Consider the following 19,245-nt stretch of genomic DNA (forward strand, 5'->3'; position numbering starts at 1 on the left):
GGGGCACCGTTGTTGCCCGTGTGTCTCGGGCCCGATGGCCCCGACGGCCCCGAGAACCGGTTCCGGCTGGATTTCACGCGACAAGGCTCTTTCTCCTTTTTCGGGGGAGAACCGAGCGAACGCAACTTCGCCGCGAGCCCCCGCGGACAGTGTCGCGCGTTATGATTGCCGGACCCATTATCAGGCCCCGTCGTAAACATCGATTACAAGCGTACGAATCGATCGTATTTCATCCTCGCTGCCCCAAGGACCCGACGTTTGCTGTACGAAGCAGAGTTCTGACACTTACAATAGACACATACCAACGTCGCGCAGAGTTGTTCCAATTGAATTACATTGTAATTCGGTTACACTGTATTTGAATTATATCGTAATTCAATTATATTGTATTTGAATTATATTGTAATTCAATCGCACTGTATTTGAATTATATTGTAATTCAATCGCACTGTATTTGAATTATATTGTAATTCAATTACATTGAGTTTGCATTACATTGTCTTTGAATTACATTCTAACTCAATCACGTGGCATTTGAACTATCTTGTAATTCAATTACATTGAGTTTGCATTATATTATAATTCAATTACATCGTGCTTGCATTATATTGTAATTCAATTACATTGTCTTTGAATTACATTCTAACTCAATCACGTGGCATTTGAACTATATCGTAATTCAATTATGCAATCGGAACCTTCGAATTAAACATTCGAATATTTTTGTACTGAAATTGTGACTGTATCAGGAGTACATCTTTCGTTTGTTCTCTTCGTCGTTCCAAGTAACAGTGAAATTCGAGCAGAGCGTTTTTTCGTCGTTGTCCGGCAAACTGATCCGTTCGAGGCGAACAAAAATACAATTCGCGTCGTTCAGTCCAGTTCGAAGGCAGTCGTGTCGCGTTTTAAACGTTGTTCGAATACATTTTCTGCCACGGGTTCGTAGCGCTCGCAGCGAGTTCCGAGACACCGTTTGCGAGACACGCGGGTACTCGGAGGTCGCGTGCGATACCCGAGTGCCTCCTGGGTACCCGAGTGCCTTCTGGGTACCCGGGTGTCCCGCGGACTCGAGTAAAGGTGGCTAGAGCACCGGCGCGAAGATGGCCAGAATTTTCCGCCGGCCGGCAGACATTTCTTGAATGCCGTGCTTCCTACGGAAGCAGTGGCCCGGCGGCTGAAAAACGTGTGCCGGCTGCGGCCCGCCCAGTGACCATCCTCTCCCCCTCGCAGCCCTCCACCTTGTAAATTTGCAAGTCGGATCCCGTCTAACGCGGGGGAACAGCCGCGCGTCCGCGACGGAAGCATTTTTCGAGCGAAGAAAACGAGTCGGCGAGCTTCGCGTCGCTTCCTCTCGCGGAGCGAGAAAGCGCATTGTCTATCGAAAGTCGCGGCTTCCTTCACCGGTTCCCGTTGCAGAACGCACACCGGAAGCTGTAAGCGTCGTTCACGCTACGGCCGCCCACCCCCCTCTTTCAGATTTCCGCTCGGCTGGCTTCGAATTGATAAAACTTCCTCGCGAAGAAGAGAGAGAGAGAGAGAGCGAGATGTGGAGAGGGAGGAAGAAAGCGATCGTTGTCGACGGAAATATCGAAATCGGAGCTTCTGTCGGAGATTTCGCGAGGCTTTCTCGAAACGACGACTGTCCCCTCGACCTCGTGCGGACGTGGAATCGTTCAAGGTCGCGGCTAGGATCGCTCAAGGTCGCCGTTCGCAGACCTCTCGCTCTCTCTCGGTCTCCCTCGCGCGGATATAACGCGACGGGACGCGGGTGCGGCGCGGCGCGGCCGACGCGACGCGTCGCAGGGTGGGCGCCGCGCTCGGGTTCAACGGCCGGATTACTCAAGGTCAACGGCCGCCTCGCCCGGGTCAACGACCTCCAGGCTCAAGGCCAACGTCCGGATTATTCGAGGTCAAGCGGAGGAGACCGCAAGACGCGCGAGGAAGCGGCACCGTGCACGCGTCGATCGATCGGTTTTTCTACGCGATGCGGCGCGGCGCAACGCGGCGCGTCTCGTCATCCCCTCCGCCGAGGGTGAAGCCTTCCGGAACACACCTTCTGGAACGCCGGGACGTTGCAGCGCCGGGAAAAGATCGTTCGAAGGCTGTCGAAACGATCGATCCCGTCTCCGGCCCCGTCGAAACCCGCGAGAAGAAGGAGCGTCGTTCGCACCCTCCCCCCGCGGAATCAACGGGTTCGAGGAGGACACGTCCAACCGCGCGATACTCGAAATACAGCAATTTCTCTCGGCAATGCGAAATTTCGTGTTGCTGTGAATTTTCTTGGGCTGCTCGTACGCCTATGCAATTTGTTGCTGCGTCGATGCAAAGCAACCCCCGCGGAGCGGCCTCCGAATTGCCTTCGAATCGTGGCAAGAAATTGGAAATAAAAATGTTAAGTCATCGTATTTTGTTCTAGCATATTAATTATGCTAATTATTGTTGTATATTATGATATATATGTATAATTTATATGTAGCTATATTTTATAATGTATTATAGTAATATATTATAAAATATAGTTATATATAAATTATTATCATGTATTATATGTAACTGTATTATAAAATAGTTATATATAAACTATTATCATATGTTAGTTTTATATTAATGAACACTTCGACTGTCGCGTCACCCGTACGCGGGTGGCAAAATTATTTCAAATTTCATTTCTATGCAAATTCAGCAAAACTTCGGAATTTTATTGAGATTCGCGAATTGTAAGAACGTTGAAATAGTAATCGGTGTCATAACTACGCTATATAACTTCGCTTTGCAAGTTTCATTTAATCGATTAAAATATTCCGATTCCATGAAATATTTTCAGATATTTTCGGTGCGGCCGCTGTCTCCTTTTATCCTCTGCCACCCCCGCCCCCCCCCCGGTGGGAGGGCGGCGGCAAATTTTCTATAAAATCGCGACTTAGTATTCTCGAATCTGCCGGTTTCGATTTCAACCTCCGAATATTTACTGTACTAGCAAATAACGAAGAAAGACGCGCGGCGGTTCGTGTCTCGGGGGCCGAGCGGAACCGAGAGGGTTGAGAAAGGGTTGCCGATAACGCAGCGGAGTCAAAATTGTCTATCTACCGTTCGCTAATTGTCGCAAATCGCCTTCGTCTCCTCGCTTTTACCCTTATCTCCGTTTTACTTTTCCTACCCTGTTGCTAGTATTTTTGCCCCATGCATAGAATAATCGTATCTCTCCTCTTCCCAAACTGTCCATCTTTGTGCGCAATCTGAGTGCGAATTAGGGAGAAATTACACGTTCGACGCATAAATTGGCATTTTCCGAAATCGTCGACGTTTTCCTCACAGCCACGCAGATTTCTTTCGTCCCTCGATAATCTCGCGACGGTGTCTTTAAATTCTCATCACAATAAATAAATAAATAAATAAATAAATAAATAAATAAATAAATAAATAAATAAATAAATCGTTTATTCTCGTTGCTTCTACAATTCTTTCATCTTTCTTACAATTCGCCCGTGCGATTTGCTTTTATTATCGCCCGTGCTGCAATTAATATCGTCCCGTATATGTAAATAAATAAAATAAATAAATAAATAAATAATTATTATTATTATAATTGCAGAAGAACAGCGGGCGTGAAAGACACGGAGGACTTCGGACATCGGCGAGAGGAAGCAAGTGTCGTCGGACGAGAACGGACGAACGGACGGGGGATGAAGTAGCAGAAATCGCGGAGTCCAAGAAAACCGTCGTCGACGGCAACGAGAAAAAGACGCGAGAAGACGACGCGCGCCAGGGGCGGAGCAAGAGGAGTAGGAGGAAATAATAACGACCCCGACGTCGCAGTGCCGCAGAAAGGTTGACGACCCGATACGCGAGGCGACGCCCTCTCTCCCCTGTCGGCCTGCTATCCCCTCCTTCGCGACCTCTGCAACCACCATCCCCTGCAGCAGCCCCCGCCGCCCTCGCCACCCTCGCCACCCCCTCGGCAACTCCCACTCGGTCTAGCCACCCACCTGGCACTGCACGTCGTGAGCGCATAGCGTGCGTACGCCAGAACCACCCCTACTCCCTCTCACCCTCTCTCTCTCTCTCTCTCTCTAGTTCTATCTCTGCGTCGCCATCGCCACCGCACCATCACCACCACCGAACCACCACCACCATCACCACCACCACCACCACCACCACCACCACTGCTAGCAGCAGCAGCAGCAGCAGCAGCAGCACCACAGTCACCCCACGACCGTCTGGCCAGGGTCGGGGTCATTGAACGTCTATAAAGATTTTGACTCTGCGTTACCGCTGCCGCTGAAGCCGACGCCACTGCGGATGCAGCCTGCGTCGCCCTTTGAGGGGTACGCCCTTTCTTCCTTCCTTCCTTCCTTCCTTCCTTGCTTGCTTGTTCGTTTGCTACCTTCCTTCCTTCCTTCCTTGCACGCGCAAGGTGCGCGTCGGGTTCTAAGAAAACGAGAGCCAGCCGTCTCGTCCTGGCCCTTCCCGCAAATTCAGAACCGGGGGATCGATATCGAAATTATCGAGCTCTCCTGGATTTTCGAGCGGGGTTCGCTGCGCTGAAGCGGGACGGGCACATAGTCCGCGCGAATCGGGGACGATGAACTCACCCCCCGCGCTCGGACGTCGTCGCGGCCGAACGTTAATTCGCCGCCCCGAATTACAGTTGAATTCTCCCTAATTGACGCTCGGATTGTCCACGAAAATGGACAATTTCGGGGCAGCTGGTACGATTGTTCGAGCCTCGCGACTCATTTTTATAGTTATGTGTTGAAAATGTAATTATAGATATAGGATAATATATAAATTATTGTTATATGTTATATGTATAATTGGTATGTAACTATATTTTATAATATATATTATAAACTGTATGTAACTATATTTTATAATATATATTATAAAATATAGTTACATACCAATTATACATATAACATATAACAATAATTTATATATTATCCTATATCTATATTTTATTATTATCCTATAACTATATTTTATAATATATATTATAAAATATAGTTATATATAAATTATTATCATGTATTATATATATAACTGTATTATAAAATAGTTATATATAAACTATTATTACATATTATATATATATATATATATAACTATATTATAAAATACAATTATACATAAATTATTAATATATATTTTATACATAATGTTCAACCCTCTCGCCGGGTTATTTCGGACCTGGAGTTCTCGGGGCCCGACTCGACCGTGTTGGACACGCGGCGCCGTCCGCCGTTCGTTTAACCAGTTAGCTGTGTTCGACGAGTAAGTGTACTCGCTTGAGATCCGGTTAAAAATGAACTACGTTAAGATAATAATCGTAGCGATAATTAACAAGAAAACTTCTCAGTGGAATTATGCGTCTATACGCCATAAGGACCCAATCGGTGGGGGCTTCGCGCCCAACCGGCGGCGCTCCGAGGGTTAATCTCATTCGGTGAAATACCGCAGCGAAGCGTACGGCGGCCGCAGTAAACGCGTACACTCGTGTTAGTAAGTACGTGTACCGCGGCGATGCTTCGAACGCCGCGTGACACGGCCCTGGGAATCGGTTCTCTCTCGCCGTTCGTCGTCGTCCCTCGCCGTTTCACGGTGCCGCTCTCGCGCGAAGAGGCAAGCACAGCTCGTCTCCGTCGTCTCGCCCCTTCCCGAGCGGATAAGAAGAACGCTTTCTCGAAGGAGAGCAAAGTGCCGAGGGGGAAGACAAAGGGGCCAAGGGGGGGAGTAAACGTTCGCCTCGAAACCGACGGAAATTTTCGTCGGCGCCCATCCCCCGAGCCTCTCTATCTCTCTCTCTCTCTCTCTCTCTCTCTCCCTCGCCCCTATCCCCTTCTAGATAGAAAGCCGAGGCCCGGCGGGGGTGCGGATTTGCCGCGTCTTGCGCCAGGGTCAGAGGTCGTTGAACGTCGGTAAAGATTTCGACTCCGGCGATGCTGTTCCGCGGTAAATAGGTGTGTGCGTAAAGGACTGCCGCGTTTCTCCCACCGGCCGGACCCGGCTCCGCGAGGGTGGAGAGGACTCGACTCGGCTCGACTAGACTCGGAGATGGAAGACGACGCCCCCCACCATGCGTACGCTCCCCCCTCCATGCGGCCCGCGTATAGTCTGTGTAATCCGGGCACGGCACGCGGATGCCATTACCAGCCGCGGTAAACCGCAAAATAGTCGAAGGAAAAATGGCTCGCGTTCTCATCCCTCGGGAATATATTAGGTCATCCGGCAACGACGGCCCTGCCGGCGGCCGCAGGCTTCGTCGTTCAACGCGTTCCGTTCGAACGAAAGGCTCTCGCGGACCAGGAATCGTTCGTCCGAGATCGGTGGAGAACTACCGAGGAGCCCGGGTTACTGTGGGGGGGGGGGGGGCCGATCGCTGTGTCTTTTAGTTCGTTCTCCGATAATTAATCGTATAAGTCGTATTAGAATTATTCAGCCGAAAATAATATTTGTATTCAGCGAAAATAAGATGCATTAAGTTTGTCGTTCTTCTAGCTCGGTTGCTGGGCATTCTGTTATTATTCCCAAATTATTTCAAATTTATTAACGGCAACCTTAACGCGGCGTCAAATTTATATTCGTCGGATAAAACATATTCGATTTTGTTATTCTTCTATCTCGTTTGTTAGGCATTCTTTTATTATCCTCAAATGCTTTCAAATTGATTAACAGAGGAACACGTAATTTTGTAAATTATATATCGTCGACAAAATAACCGACCCGGCGCTTGACGTGTCAACTTTATATTTATCAAAAATAGGACATATTCAATTTTGTTATTCTGCTGTTTCGTTTAACGCGTTAAATGTAATTTAGAATGTAATTTAATTAGAAGAAATGTAATTTACAAAATTACATTCTTCTGTTAATCGATTAGAAATCGTTCGACGAGATCACAAAAGAACCTGCCCAAATATTAATCGTGTTACCGAAACAAGTTTCAACGAGCATCGTTAAAACGCCAATGTTCGCAGATTTTACAGAATATTAACTGCAAAACAATAACGCGTTAATTGTGCTCGAAAACTAGCCAAAGGGGCACAGCGATTTGGTCGCACGGTAACCGGCTCCGCTACCCTTGTCGCGTCCGAATCGCCGAGATCGTCGAGACGCTCTCGACGGTTTTAACATTGTTCCCGGGCGTTGTTCGCCAAACGGCTATCATGGCGAACGCGGATCTCGTTTACGCAGGTGCCGGCGACCGACGCGAGGACGCAAGCTTCGCGGTCGCCGCGCACGTACGCGCGCGCGCGTGTCCCGCATTAATGTCTCCGGCGCTGGGTCGTCGCGACGAGGTCCGCGCCAATAAGAAACTCCTCGTGGAGCCTCTCCTTTGTGCCTTCCATTTTTCGCTTCGTTTCATTTTTAAACCGGCGGTCGAACTTCTGCCGGTTCTACGGGGGCCCTGAATTCGTGCGGCTAACAGAGGCCCGGTGCGCTCGTCCGCGATTTCGAGTCGAGAAAGGAGAGTGCAAGGCTCACCTTGCTGAAGTAGCCGACCGTGTGGCATCCCTCGGAGTCGCCGATCGTCATCACGTAGAAAAGGAACGGCTCCACGTCGTAGTAGAGCGTCTTGTGGTCCAGGAAAAATTTGGCCAGCAAACAGAGATTCTGGCAGTATTGCTTGTAACGTTTCCCGTCGACCTCCCACACGCCTATCTTGTCTTTCCTGCGGCGAGAACGGAAACAACCATTTACAGCGTCGGTCGTCGCGAACAAGCCCGATCGTAAGCAACGCGTGTGTTCGATTCGACGCGAACCTGTACACTTCGTGGCCCGGCGGGTGCCTCCACAGACACTTTTCCCTGTGCCGCCTCAACACCTGACGACTCTTCGCGTACCGCAAACAGTATTCGCACAGGTAGAGCTTCGGGGCGCGGCTGAACTCCTCGGGATACGGACTCTGGTACCACACCTCCATCTCCCATTTGCCCATCTCGATGACCCGCGTGCCGCCAACGTTTCTACCCTCGCCGTCGTAGTCCAGCTCTTTCAGTTCTTTTTCCTGAAAGTTGAATATTGTAGTCGACGATCGACGATCGCGCCTGCATAGTAACACTGTACAGTAATGTCTCCCTAATTGACGCACAGATTGCCTTGCACAGCCTTGCAGCTCGTTTTTAATACTCGTTGACAGTTCGTAACTATATAAATAAACCGTAAGACTCGAACAATCGTATCTCTTCTTCCCAAATTAGCCAGTTTTGTGGACAACTTGAGCGTCGGTTAGGGAGACATTATTGTAGACACCTACGATCTTCTCGCTGGCGATCGCCTGCGCCTCCATGAACAATTTCAAGTCATAGTCCGGTGTGAGATTGGTCAGACGCGGCTGACGATCCTTCTCGTTCCCTTGGAGCTCGTTCTCGTTGTCCGTCTCGTTGCCGTCGCCGACGTTACCCTTCCATTTGTTTCTCAGCTCTCTGACTTTCAGCTGATAGTTGCGCTGCTCCGTCGTCTGGTGCACGCCCTTCGGCGACTTCTTGGCCAGACACGAGACAGCCTTCTTCCGCTCGTCCTCGCGCTTCTTTCTGTCCTTGTGGAACTCCCTGGAAAATTTCGGATAGGTGTTAGGGACAAGTATTAGGGTTAAGAATTCTCGAGGCGAAGGTCTAACTTACACGCAAGCCTGCGGCGTGGTGTTGTGGTACAAGGGGCAAGCCTCCAGAGTAAAGTGTGACTCGAGTTTCCCGGAGAGGTGACCCCTGGAGTCGCATGCCGGCGCCAAAGGGCACTCTCTCTCCTTCGTGACCCTTGCACGGGCGTAACTCCCTTGGCCGGATCTGCCGCCGGTGGCATTGTTGGAGCCGCTGTTTTGCGGCGGCCGATTCGCGCCGGAAGCGTGCCTGGCCTGAGTGCTAGGACCGGCTCGTTTAACCGGCGATTTGCTGGTGCTCCTCTTGCTCTCGGCTACTCTCGATAAATCACACCGGATCAGCGGAATTTGCAGGATACGCTTACACGCTACCGTTTCCGTACCTGAGAACCATACTGCCGCCGTAAGCAAAAAGACTGTATCTGCATCTTAGGACACCTTGGACACATGCTTTTTCTGTTCTTTTTTGTTACAATGCCATGGACCACAAGATTCCCTACGGACGTCGATATCACGTGATATATGTATGCGTTTATGTACGTAGTTATTATTAAATATATGTCCAATCCATCCATCCAGAACCGCAAATACTGCTTTTTTGTGTTAAGGAGGCAGCATAGAGTCCTAAATCCGCCGCCTGCAGAAATTTATGTCTCTCTAACCGCCTCTTTTCTCGAGGAAACTCTCGGTATCTATGTATGCCTCTCTGTCTCCGGCGATCTAGACAGGATGTCTCGGTGATATTTGTGACGCGACCGGAAGCCGAGAACGGGGCTCCGCTTCCGATTGATCTTGAGAAAGCGAGCGCGAAAACTGCAATATATCCAGCCCGTGCAAGACTGTCTCTTCTACTTGCAGAAATTTCGAAAATGACGATCTCGAATGTTCCTCTTACTTTTTTCTTTCTTCGCACAGAATCGTTTTTGTTTGGTTTGTATGTCACGATCGCCGGAACATCCTGCGCTTTCGATCGCTAAACGAACGTGCTCTAATCGCTATGATGAAACGGTGGCATTAAAATTTACCTACAGCATCTAGACTAATATCAGGTATCACCTCTGTTTCAGCGAAGGGTCGGCAGGAGGGACTGAACTCATTGGAAAAGAACGTCTAACGTCCAAAACAATCTTGTACAGCGTAGAAAAATCAATTCGAAATTAAAAGAAATGTAACAGGTAGAAGATGATATAACCAAAGTGTTCAAGTACCATACATAAGTAACAGAAGAAGAAATGAAATTTCCAAAGGAAGGATTTAGAATTAGGGAGCTGTGCAGTACATTCGTACCTGCGTCGGACTCCGAATCACTGGCAACCTTTGCTTGAAGTTGAAGCAATTTGCTCCCTTTACGAGTTTGTAGCTTCCGCTTGCCTTTCGTTGTCGCCTTCGACGCAACGGTCGTCTCCCCGTGCTCATCGATTTCTTTCTCGCTGGCGGACGCGTCGGCTTCGTCTTCGCTTTTCACCGTGTCTGCCGGGAAAATACGGATAAGTATTTTGGAAACGAACGATTAAAACTCGACGAACTTCCGTGTAGTAGTCAGAGAATTCATTACTTTGTCGTTTTGTACACTTCTGCGGTTTCACCGGTGCAACCGCTGCAGACGGTCGCTTCGGCAGAACGCTGGCCGCTGGGATCACTGTCGCGCTCGGTTGATTGTCTTTCTTTTTTATCTGAGGCTGAGGACTCGCTATGCTCTCGGAGGACTCGGAGTCCGTGCTGCTGTCCGATGAACCGGAAGAGCCTGAGCCCGCGGAACAGCTTTTCGAACTCGCGGAACTATCCGACTTCTGCGGCTGTACAGCTTTCGTCAGTAGACCTAAGAAAATTACGCTGTTATTTCAGGGAACCATCGTGAAATTGCGATCAACGCATGCTACCGACTAGATCTACTTGGAGCAGGTGCTTTCTGTTTCGCGTCGTTCGCTTTTGCCTTGGGTTGCTGAGTTTTCGTGAACTTGGCAGAGTTATTCGTCGATTTGGTCACCGTTGTCTTCGCAGGCATACCACTGTCGCTTTCGCTGCTGTTCTCGGGACTGAAGATACTCTTCTTCTTCAATTTCTTTTGCACCGGTTCGGACGTTGCTTTCGTCGATTTGTCTATCGTTTTCCCATTGGCGCTCGAAGATGCTACAAAATATTGTTAGTTTACCGATAACGCGCAATAATATCTTCGCTCTAGTAGTCGTTCCGAATCAATCGGGTACTTACCGGTAGGTTTGTTAGGCTTATTACCAGCCGGTTTAGGGTTCGATACATTTTTCTGTTGAATGGAAGCAGCCGCGGACTTAGCAGGTGGTCTTTGTTGTTTAACGACAGGAGCTACCGTAGCCGTAGCCTTAGGTTTTGCTGGCGGCTTTCGCTTTGCCGATTTAATTTTGGAGGGTGATTCTTCAGACTCTGAAGAATAGACCACCGATCTACTCTTTGGTAGTATTCTTTCCTTGCCTTTTGCTTCGGACGACGCCACAGAAACTGTTTCAGCTTTAGACTTGCCATGTCGGTTTGCGGGAAAGGTTGGTTTTTTCTTTGTTCTCTCTGTGTCGGAAACTTTTTGGCTATTGGCGGAGCTGCTGGAGTTCTCTGAATCCGATGAACTAGATTCGCTACCGGAACTGGAGGAACTGCTGGACGATGAACCAGAACTCGTTGTGGAAGTAGATTCTGAACTGGTTGTCTAATATTAAAACATTACTTATTGTTGATCATTGAAATATACAGTTGTCAATTGTTATTAGAGTACCAAGTGTGTTTGAAAGCAGACACATCTATAGGGGTTCTATGAAATAACCTGTGCAAAGTTTACGTACCTTCCGTTTGGGAGTCATTTCCGTAGTGCTATCTTTTAAAGAAATAGAAAATACTATTTAGCATGTGGAGACTACCTCCAGGCTTGCCAGCAGATGGACTCTCCTTTTCTGCAAGTATCTGATCTGTCTCAGTTTGTATATATACAAACTTCGTCCGTCCTTCCGACATCCCCGCATCTATGGCAGGTCCCGTTAGAAAAGCCTTACTGATTGATGAGTCCTCTAGCGGGACCCGGACGAAAGCGCTTTCCCTCTCTTTTCCTCCAAAACTCCGTCATTACAGCTGCCAATAACATCATTTCTTTAACGATTCCTGGACTCTTCCACAGCCTTCTTGGTTGCAAGATCTATTTAGAGCTTCTAACTCGTTTAAAGCAACAGTTCCATCTCCTATAATCTCCGCATTTATACACATCAAAACATAGGATCAAGGTTCTCTGTTTTCATGTTGCAAAACATTATAACACAGAAAAAAAACCCGCGATTAATCCGTGTAGAAACTAGAATAAAATCCCTAGGATATCTTAACTGAAACTGATACATTTCCGTCAAAAATCTAACAAGATCCGCAAAAACATATAAATAACAAAAATTACAGTTGCTCACATTTTCTCCTACCGTTCTTAATCACCGAAACAAGCATTGAAACACCCATAACCACATAGCGGTGAAACACTAAATAAACATATAACATAGGGATCGGGAATATCAGATACTGTTGTCTAGTAAATAACATGGACAATCCTGGAAGATATCATTAATTACTGATTGATTTCCCACAAATTACGTGCAAATACAGGGAATTGGTGGCGCCACAACTTCCCGACGAGTAGTTTCAACGTGCTGCCACGGATGGCGCCACAAGTTCTCAGCAAGTAGTTTCAGCGTTTGGCCACGGATGGTGCCACAAGTACACGGCGAGTAGTTTCAGCGTTTTGCCACGGATGGCACCACTAGTTCTCGACAAGTAGTTTCAGCGTTCTGCCACGGAAGGCGCCACAAATTCTCGGCTAGTAGTTTCAGCTTTCTGTCACGGATGGCGCCACTAGAGCATGGCGTGTACGCAGATGAATCTTGCCGCAGTTTACACCGTATCTAATGATAATTGTAACACTTATTATCCGTGCAAATTTAACTTCTTCTGGCATAATGTTATAAGTTATAATTTCACCAATTATTCAATTAATGTGTTATATTAACCACGTGTGTGTGTGCATTGACTTGAAAATGTAGATGTTTGGTAATTTGGAAATAATTAATTAATTAGTCAACAATTCTGTTGCAAAACATTATGGCGAATTGATCAGTATACCGAATACCGGCTTCGTTCTGACTCCTTTTCATTATTATAAAATGATTGTAAAATAGAATAAGAACTGTAATGTTTGAAAATAAAAGTACTATAAAACTCAATTCAAACGTCTTTTCATTTGCTCATCCTTCTTCATTTGTCCTCCGTTTCGCCTGTTCTTTCACACAATCAACGTCTCCTTCTCTCACCTTTCTCCTTCGCTCCCTTTTTTTTCTTCATCTAGTTTCACCATCTATTCCTCTCCTCTACCATACCCATAATCTTTTCTCAAATTCCTTCCTCCATTCCTTTCTCCTCCTGTACCACTGTAACATGTGTTCTCACATTTGTGTTTCTTCTCCTCCACATCAGCATCCGCTTTCTTCCTCGTCCTCTCTATACTTTGCAGTTTCACCCCATCTCGCTTCTTCCTCATCCCTTTTCAAATATTCTAGAACCCTTCCTACTCTTACCTCTCTGTACCAATTGTATTTTATAGTTTTCCCCTCTTTTCATTCCTCTTTCATTCTTCCAACTTTCTTCTACTCTCCCTCTCGCTCTCTCTCTCACATACACACACACACACACTTACTTTCTCTCTCTCTCACTATCACACACTCACACTTTCTCTCTCTCTCTCACTATCTCTCCCTCTTGCACTCTCTACTATCTCTCTCACACTTTCTCTCTCTCTCTCTCTCTTGCACTCTCTAACTATCTCTCTCTCTCTCTCTTCCTTCTCGCCCATCTTTAAAATCGCTCCATCGTTCACGTATTCCTTTCTCTTCCTCTCTCATTTTGACAGCTTCCACTATCTTTCCATTGACTTAAACTACTTGCTAATTGTATCATGAGTACATATAAAAGGTATTCTCGAATTTCTTTGTCTGACTTGTGATTGACTTGTACTACTGAAATTCGAGTATCAGGAGCACAATTTCTCGCGGAGGTATCCTAAAATTTATTGTCTGGCTTGTTATTGACTTGTACCACTAAAATTGGGAAATTTTCGGAAAAAGTAGTAAGAGTCAACGTCAGGCCAGACATTTCCGAGATTTCAGTAGTACAAGTCAATAACAGGTCAGACAAAGAATTTCGAAATTTTTCCCAATTTTAGTGGTACAAATCAATAACAAGCCAGACAGAATTTCGAAAATTTTCCCAATTTTAGTGGTACAAATCAATAACAAGCCAGACAATGAATTTTAGGATACTTCCTCGAGAAATTATGTGCTCCTGATACTCGAAATTTCAGTAGTACAAGTCAATCACAAGCCAGACAAAGAACTTCGAGAATAACTCCTCGTGTTCTCCTGATACAATTAGCAAGTAGTTTAAGTCAATGAGAAGTAATTGCGTTAAACTTATCCACGAATCATTAGGAACAGGAATGGGAGTGGGAATAGAAATGAGAATGGGAATGGGAATAGAAATGGGAATGGGAATAGAAATGGGAATAGGAATAGAAATGAGAATGGGAATGGGAATAGCGCCAAGAAATAAATTGGACTCAAGAATTGTTCATTAAACACTTTTATTTCATATGACTTAAAATTATTACATCGTAACTATTGTATATAAACACCAACACCATAGTAATGATCGTTTAATTATGCTGTAAATGCTGAGAGGTGAAAATGGAGTACAGATATAGGCGGCTTCACTGTAAAATAGGCAGTTTCGTGTCACCGATGTTGTTTCATCATATGGTGCGAACAACATATGTTTTCTGATAGCTAGAAATCAGCCGACGGTGACTTTTTAATATTCCTCTTCGTCTTCGGTGTTGGCAGCGTCTTCCTGCACTTCGCGATAATCTAATTCCAAAGCTGCCAAATCCTCCCTGGCTTCTGCGAACTCTCCCTCTTCCATACCTTCGCCGACGAACCTGTAATAATTGCACAGATGTTGAAGACATCGAAAACACCTCGGCATCTTCGCAAAACAAAGGAAGGTTGAAACATTACCAATGAACGAACGCCCTTTTCGCGTACATGAGATCGAATTTATGGTCGATCCTGGCCCAGGCGTCTACTATGGCTGTGGTGTTGCAAAGGCAGCACACTGCTCTTTCTACCTTAGCAAGATCTCCCCCTGGCACGATGGTGGGCGGTTGATAATTAATTCCCACCTGCGCAACGCGAAACAGAATTCGAATTTAAAGGTAACTCAGCAGCCCTTACAATGGTCACTGACTCGTCCGAAAGTTCGGACAAGGACGCATCGCAGTAGCTACCTTGAAACCGGTGGGACACCATTCGACGAACTGGACGTGCTTCTGCCTCTTGATCATAGCGATCGCCGCGTTCACATCCTTGGGGACCACGTCTCCCCTGTAGAGCATGCAGACAGCCATGTACTTTCCCCTTCGGGGGTCGCAGTTCACCATCTGGTGATTAGGTTCGAAACAGGAGTTCGTGATCTCCGCCACCGTGATCCTCTCGTGGCCGGCTTTCTCGGCGGATATGACAGGCGCGTACGTCGCCTGCGAGACGACACACACACATACACACACACAGGCAACATTGCCGATCAAACGAACACAGAGAAACGTCTCCTTACTTATAGCACCGAAACCACAGAACTCACGAGAGGGAAATGGATTCGCGGGTAGGGCACCAGGTTCGTTTGAAATTCCGTGAGATCCACGTTCAGGGCTCCGTCGAATCGCAGGCTCGCCGTGATGGACGACACTATCTGGCCGATCAAACGGTTTAGATTCGTGTAGGTCGGCCTGTCGATGTTCAGATTTCGTCTGCACAGCTCGTAGATCGCCTGCGAAGCAAAACACGCTGAATATATGGATATTCCAACCGATTTAAATTATAACATAGAAATATTATTAATATATATATATATATATATAGAATTAATGATATTTTTAATCCGTTGCCTGGCGCGTTCCTAATCAGAATTAGCCGGCGAAGAAGACCTCGAACGTGTACGAACTTGATTGTCGACTATGAAGGCCACCTCGCAATGCTCTAGAGTCGGATGTGTGTAAAGAATCGCATTGTACGGTTCCACGACGGCGGTCGATACCTGTGCAAATAGAAATAACAATGAAATAACGTTGAACGATCGTGTGTTCGCGATTGGAAAATACTCTCTCTCTCTCTCTCTCTCTCTCTCTCTCTCTCGCCATTTCCCTTACCTGCGGCGCTGGATAGATGCTGAAGGTCAGCTTGCTTTTCTTCGGATACTCCGCGGACAGTCTTTCCATCAATAAGCTGGAAAATCCAGAACCGGTGCCGCCCCCGAACGAATGGAAGATTAGAAATCCTTGTAGGCCCCTGCATCGATCCGTCAGCCTGCGGATCCGGTCCAACGTGATGTCCACGATCTCCTTTCCTGTGAATTACGACCGATTTGGTTGCGTTCGTTCCTTCACATACGAGACGTTCATACACCTTTTGAAACGCGATAACTTTTTTTAAAGTGACTCAAATGAAGTGATTGGACTAAGTGACTTGAACTTTGTTTTCTCGATTATAGGCGGGTCTAGTTTACTAGACGATGAGCAAAATGTTTGTCTTTAATTTTGCTGTCGTCGTGTAGACTAAGTCCCTCTATCATCTAAAAAGTATTCAAGTCTTAGTTTTAGTTGAGCTTTGAACACGTCGAACGGCCAGCGTGAACCGGTAGAGTTTCTCCCGGCGCCAAGAAAAGAATTTACAAAAGACTATAACGTATTGTTATATAACAGAGTCCCCCGAATTATGTTTCAACGAATTCCATCGTGATTGATAAAACGTTCGAATATTTTAAAAACAGATTTCAATATAAGTACAATTTGTTGGTACAAGTATATTGTATATACTTTATTATTTTATTTTATTATTGGTATAAGTATAGTTTTAATCGTTACTCTATATTCTCTATACTCGTCACAGTTGTGTTACAAAACAAATTACTATAAATTACCTCGAAAATCCTGCTTTAATTGAACGAAAACTTGCGGGAACGTAGCCGTCACTCAGATACGCGGCGTAAATAAATATAATAACGCGGCATTCGACGTGTTAAAAAAGTTATTACGATTCAGCAGTTGTACGAACACTTTCCTGGGCCTCTGTAAATCGAAGGCAACGCGTCGCGACTACCTATCGTGTAGTGCCCTCGCGCGTAATTGTTCGCGGCGTCCTCCTTTCCGGTGATCAACTGCTCCGGATGGAACAATTGCCTGTACGTGCCGGTTCGCACCTCGTCTGAAACGTCACAGATTTTTCGGTTAAATTATATTGCGCGCGTCCGAGAGGGAAAAGAACGGGACCGTGTTCGGTCGAAAAAAAAAAATACTCGCCTACGACTGTCGGCTCGAGATCGACGAAAACCGCCCTCGGTACGTGCTTGCCGGTGCCGGTTTCAGAGAAAAAGGTATTGAAAGAGTCCTCCCCGTAGCCCACGGTGCTGTCGCTGGGCATTTGTCCATCCGGCTGAATTCCGTGCTCCAAACAATACAGTTCCCAACAAGCGTTGCCCATTTGCACCCCCGCCTGCCCGATATGGATGGATATACACTCCCGCTGTAATCATACGCGAATTGAATCGTCCGCTAAACAAACGGATTAGCGCCTAAATTAGCGCCTGACACTAGATTTACGAAGCGCAAGAAACAGCCGTTTTATATTAGTCCATAAAAGTAACAATATAATCAAATAATAGTAATGTATATAATATAATAAATATATACAATATGTATAATATAATATACATAATATAACATATAATATATGTAATATAATAATAAATATGTATATAATGTAATAAAATAATAAAAGTAACAATAAGACATTCATTCTGATTTTTAACGAGTGTTATCGTAACATTTGCCGTGAGTGACGTATCAATTGAATATGTAGATAACTCATAAATGTATCTTTACGATATGAATAATCGAATGAATGAAAAAATCAGTGACCCGTCATTTTGTTGACGGGTTCCGTAAATCTGGTGTTAACGAGCAATATACCATCTTCGCGATCCGAATATTGTCTAGTTCCTCCAGCTTGAATCCTTGGCGCGAACGTTCGGGGAGGAAAAAGAAACGAATGTACGGTTTTATTGGACGGTCGTAAAACTTGGGGCCTCCTTTCGCGGTGACGCGTCGACGAGGAATGCGGAATCGAAAGAAATTTGTTGTAAAATGCGTATATAGGTATCGTAGGAAAAAACCAGATAAATCCAGTTTCCGTTTATTTATTTATTTTGTTCGTCGACGAGAGTTGAAAAGAGAAGTCCGCCGGGTCCCAAAGTCACCGGGCAAGGGACGATCGTGAACTGACATGCTGATGATATCTTGTCGACGTGAAACGTTATTACGCCTGTCAGCGAGTCGCTAAGCTTCGCTACCTTGACCTGCCAATGTCTTCGATTAATAATTCAACCGTTCTCCTAAAACGAAACGTCTCATCGTTACATGGCCGCGTGCTACGGGCTCGCTGTCGCACGGCATCGCCCGATGGTCCGCTGTTGCGCATAGACACCGATTGTCCTACAGACTTTCGATGCATCATGTCCTTTAGAACGTGCCACGGGAAACATCGATTTTATACAGGTTGACATACACTGTAACCATAGCAGCTTGATCGAACACCGACGTGTGCGTGGCATGATTTCGCGATAGACAATATATTTTTCGAATTCGCGGATGCGAATTTTCGAAAGGGCGCCCGCATTTCGCAACGACGCCAAGAACACGATGTCGTTTTCCGATGCCCCCCCCCCGGGGGGGGGGGCAATGCCTCTGTTCCTGAATCCCAACGAGCTCCTCGAACGATTAATTTAGTCCCTTAATCGGCTTCCGAATTAATATAGCATAATTCTCTTCGGATATTATTTGTCGCATATCATTACATCGAAAAGTCTAAGACATCTTGCGATTCAATCTTCCACACGACCTATTTATCGACAGTTCTTTAATCGCTCGATTTTACACGAAGTACATATGTGCCTGTGTATTTTATTCGCGGCGCCTGGCTATACCTTCCCGAACCATGTAATTTAAGAACTATTACCCGGGGGGGTATTAGTCGTCATCATATAAAAGCACTAACTTCGCCGATATCAATTATCTTCGACAATATCGTTGAACTAACTTTGTCGAACGATTGTTACAACGAACACAGCTATATATAGGATAAAGAGTTAAATATTAAATTGTACAACTTGCGGATAATGTCGTGCGTCGCGCAGTAAAATAATTAAATATCTACAACAATATTTTCCATGAGAATAATGGGTAGAGAGTTTAAACAATGTTTTTAACAAATCGTAGTAAATGTGGAGTGTATTATTTATTAGTGAACGACTCACCATCGTTGCTGATGTGAGGATAGAAAACGTGTCAGAACGTACCGCGATGCGACCACTGTCTGCATCAGCGGACAGTCAGATCACTGCGATACGCCATGTTAATACTCGCAAGTATATAATACCAGCACAAGCCTTCGCAGGTGACAAACCCGAAGCTATAGCATTCGTGCGAATTAGTGTTCATGTATATATAGATGTCGCATGAATGTATGTACACGGAGATTACGCTTCTA

The 19,245-nt window shown here is 46.0% G+C and overlaps 3 protein-coding genes across 19 annotated transcripts in view; 1 reads left to right on the forward strand and 2 right to left on the reverse strand.

Annotated features, from left to right (window-relative positions):
- LOC117220899 (uncharacterized) overlaps positions 1 to 9,777 on the forward strand; it is a 61,674-nt gene extending 51,897 nt beyond the window's left edge. For 4 of the 8 annotated variants that reach the window (XR_004490376.2, XR_013032613.1, XR_013032609.1 and 1 more), the window contains one exon: positions 3,593 to 4,800. Coding sequence is in view for 1 of the 8 variants with exons in the window: in XM_076518356.1 (XP_076374471.1) it covers positions 3,593 to 3,782; positions 4,075 to 4,250 (366 nt within the window). In the remaining 7 variants the exon portion in view is untranslated. Of the gene's footprint in view, positions 1 to 3,592; positions 4,801 to 9,663 lie in introns of those variants that run through there. The other 4 variants (XR_013032610.1, XR_013032614.1, XR_013032612.1 and 1 more) reach the window with 4 other exon arrangements.
- The window catches only part of chm (lysine acetyltransferase chameau), a 46,521-nt gene extending 34,361 nt beyond the window's left edge, over positions 1 to 12,160 (reverse strand). For 5 of the 9 annotated variants that reach the window (XR_013032608.1, XR_013032607.1, XM_033471337.2 and 2 more), the window contains exons 1-9: positions 11,407 to 12,160; positions 10,808 to 11,273; positions 10,481 to 10,726; positions 10,152 to 10,415; positions 9,884 to 10,066; positions 8,622 to 8,979; positions 8,255 to 8,549; positions 7,761 to 8,005; positions 7,483 to 7,669 (exon numbers count right to left, since the gene is read on the reverse strand). Coding sequence is in view for 7 of the 9 variants with exons in the window: in XM_033471337.2 (XP_033327228.2) it covers positions 7,483 to 7,669; positions 7,761 to 8,005; positions 8,255 to 8,549; positions 8,622 to 8,979; positions 9,884 to 10,066; positions 10,152 to 10,415; positions 10,481 to 10,726; positions 10,808 to 11,273; positions 11,407 to 11,424 (2,262 nt within the window). In the remaining 2 variants the exon portion in view is untranslated. The remainder of the gene's footprint in view (positions 1 to 7,482; positions 7,670 to 7,760; positions 8,006 to 8,254; positions 8,550 to 8,621; positions 8,980 to 9,883; positions 10,067 to 10,151; positions 10,416 to 10,480; positions 10,727 to 10,807; positions 11,274 to 11,406) is intronic. The other 4 variants (XM_033471333.2, XM_033471334.2, XM_033471332.2 and 1 more) reach the window with 4 other exon arrangements.
- A 2,054-nt stretch (positions 12,161 to 14,214) lies between these two features.
- LOC117220816 (tubulin alpha-1 chain) lies at positions 14,215 to 19,234 on the reverse strand. 2 transcript variants are annotated; one of them, XM_076518363.1, is made up of 9 exons: positions 19,013 to 19,234; positions 17,001 to 17,223; positions 16,801 to 16,905; positions 15,852 to 16,048; positions 15,647 to 15,739; positions 15,287 to 15,472; positions 14,934 to 15,182; positions 14,665 to 14,828; positions 14,215 to 14,585 (listed from the first exon to the last, which is right to left on the reverse strand). In XM_076518363.1, the coding sequence occupies exons 1-9, from the start codon at positions 19,013 to 19,015 to the stop codon at positions 14,459 to 14,461; spliced, it is 1,347 nt and encodes a 448-aa protein (XP_076374478.1). In that variant the 5' UTR covers positions 19,016 to 19,234; the 3' UTR covers positions 14,215 to 14,458. The 2 variants fall into 2 exon arrangements, with proteins under 2 accessions (XP_076374478.1, XP_033327050.1); XM_033471159.2 differs by lacking the exon at positions 19,013 to 19,234 and adding an exon at positions 17,670 to 18,975.
- Positions 19,235 to 19,245: the final 11 nt, after the last annotated feature.

Source organism: Megalopta genalis, chromosome 2 (genome assembly GCF_051020955.1).
Source record: "Megalopta genalis isolate 19385.01 chromosome 2, iyMegGena1_principal, whole genome shotgun sequence".
NCBI lineage: Eukaryota > Metazoa > Arthropoda > Insecta > Hymenoptera > Halictidae > Megalopta > Megalopta genalis.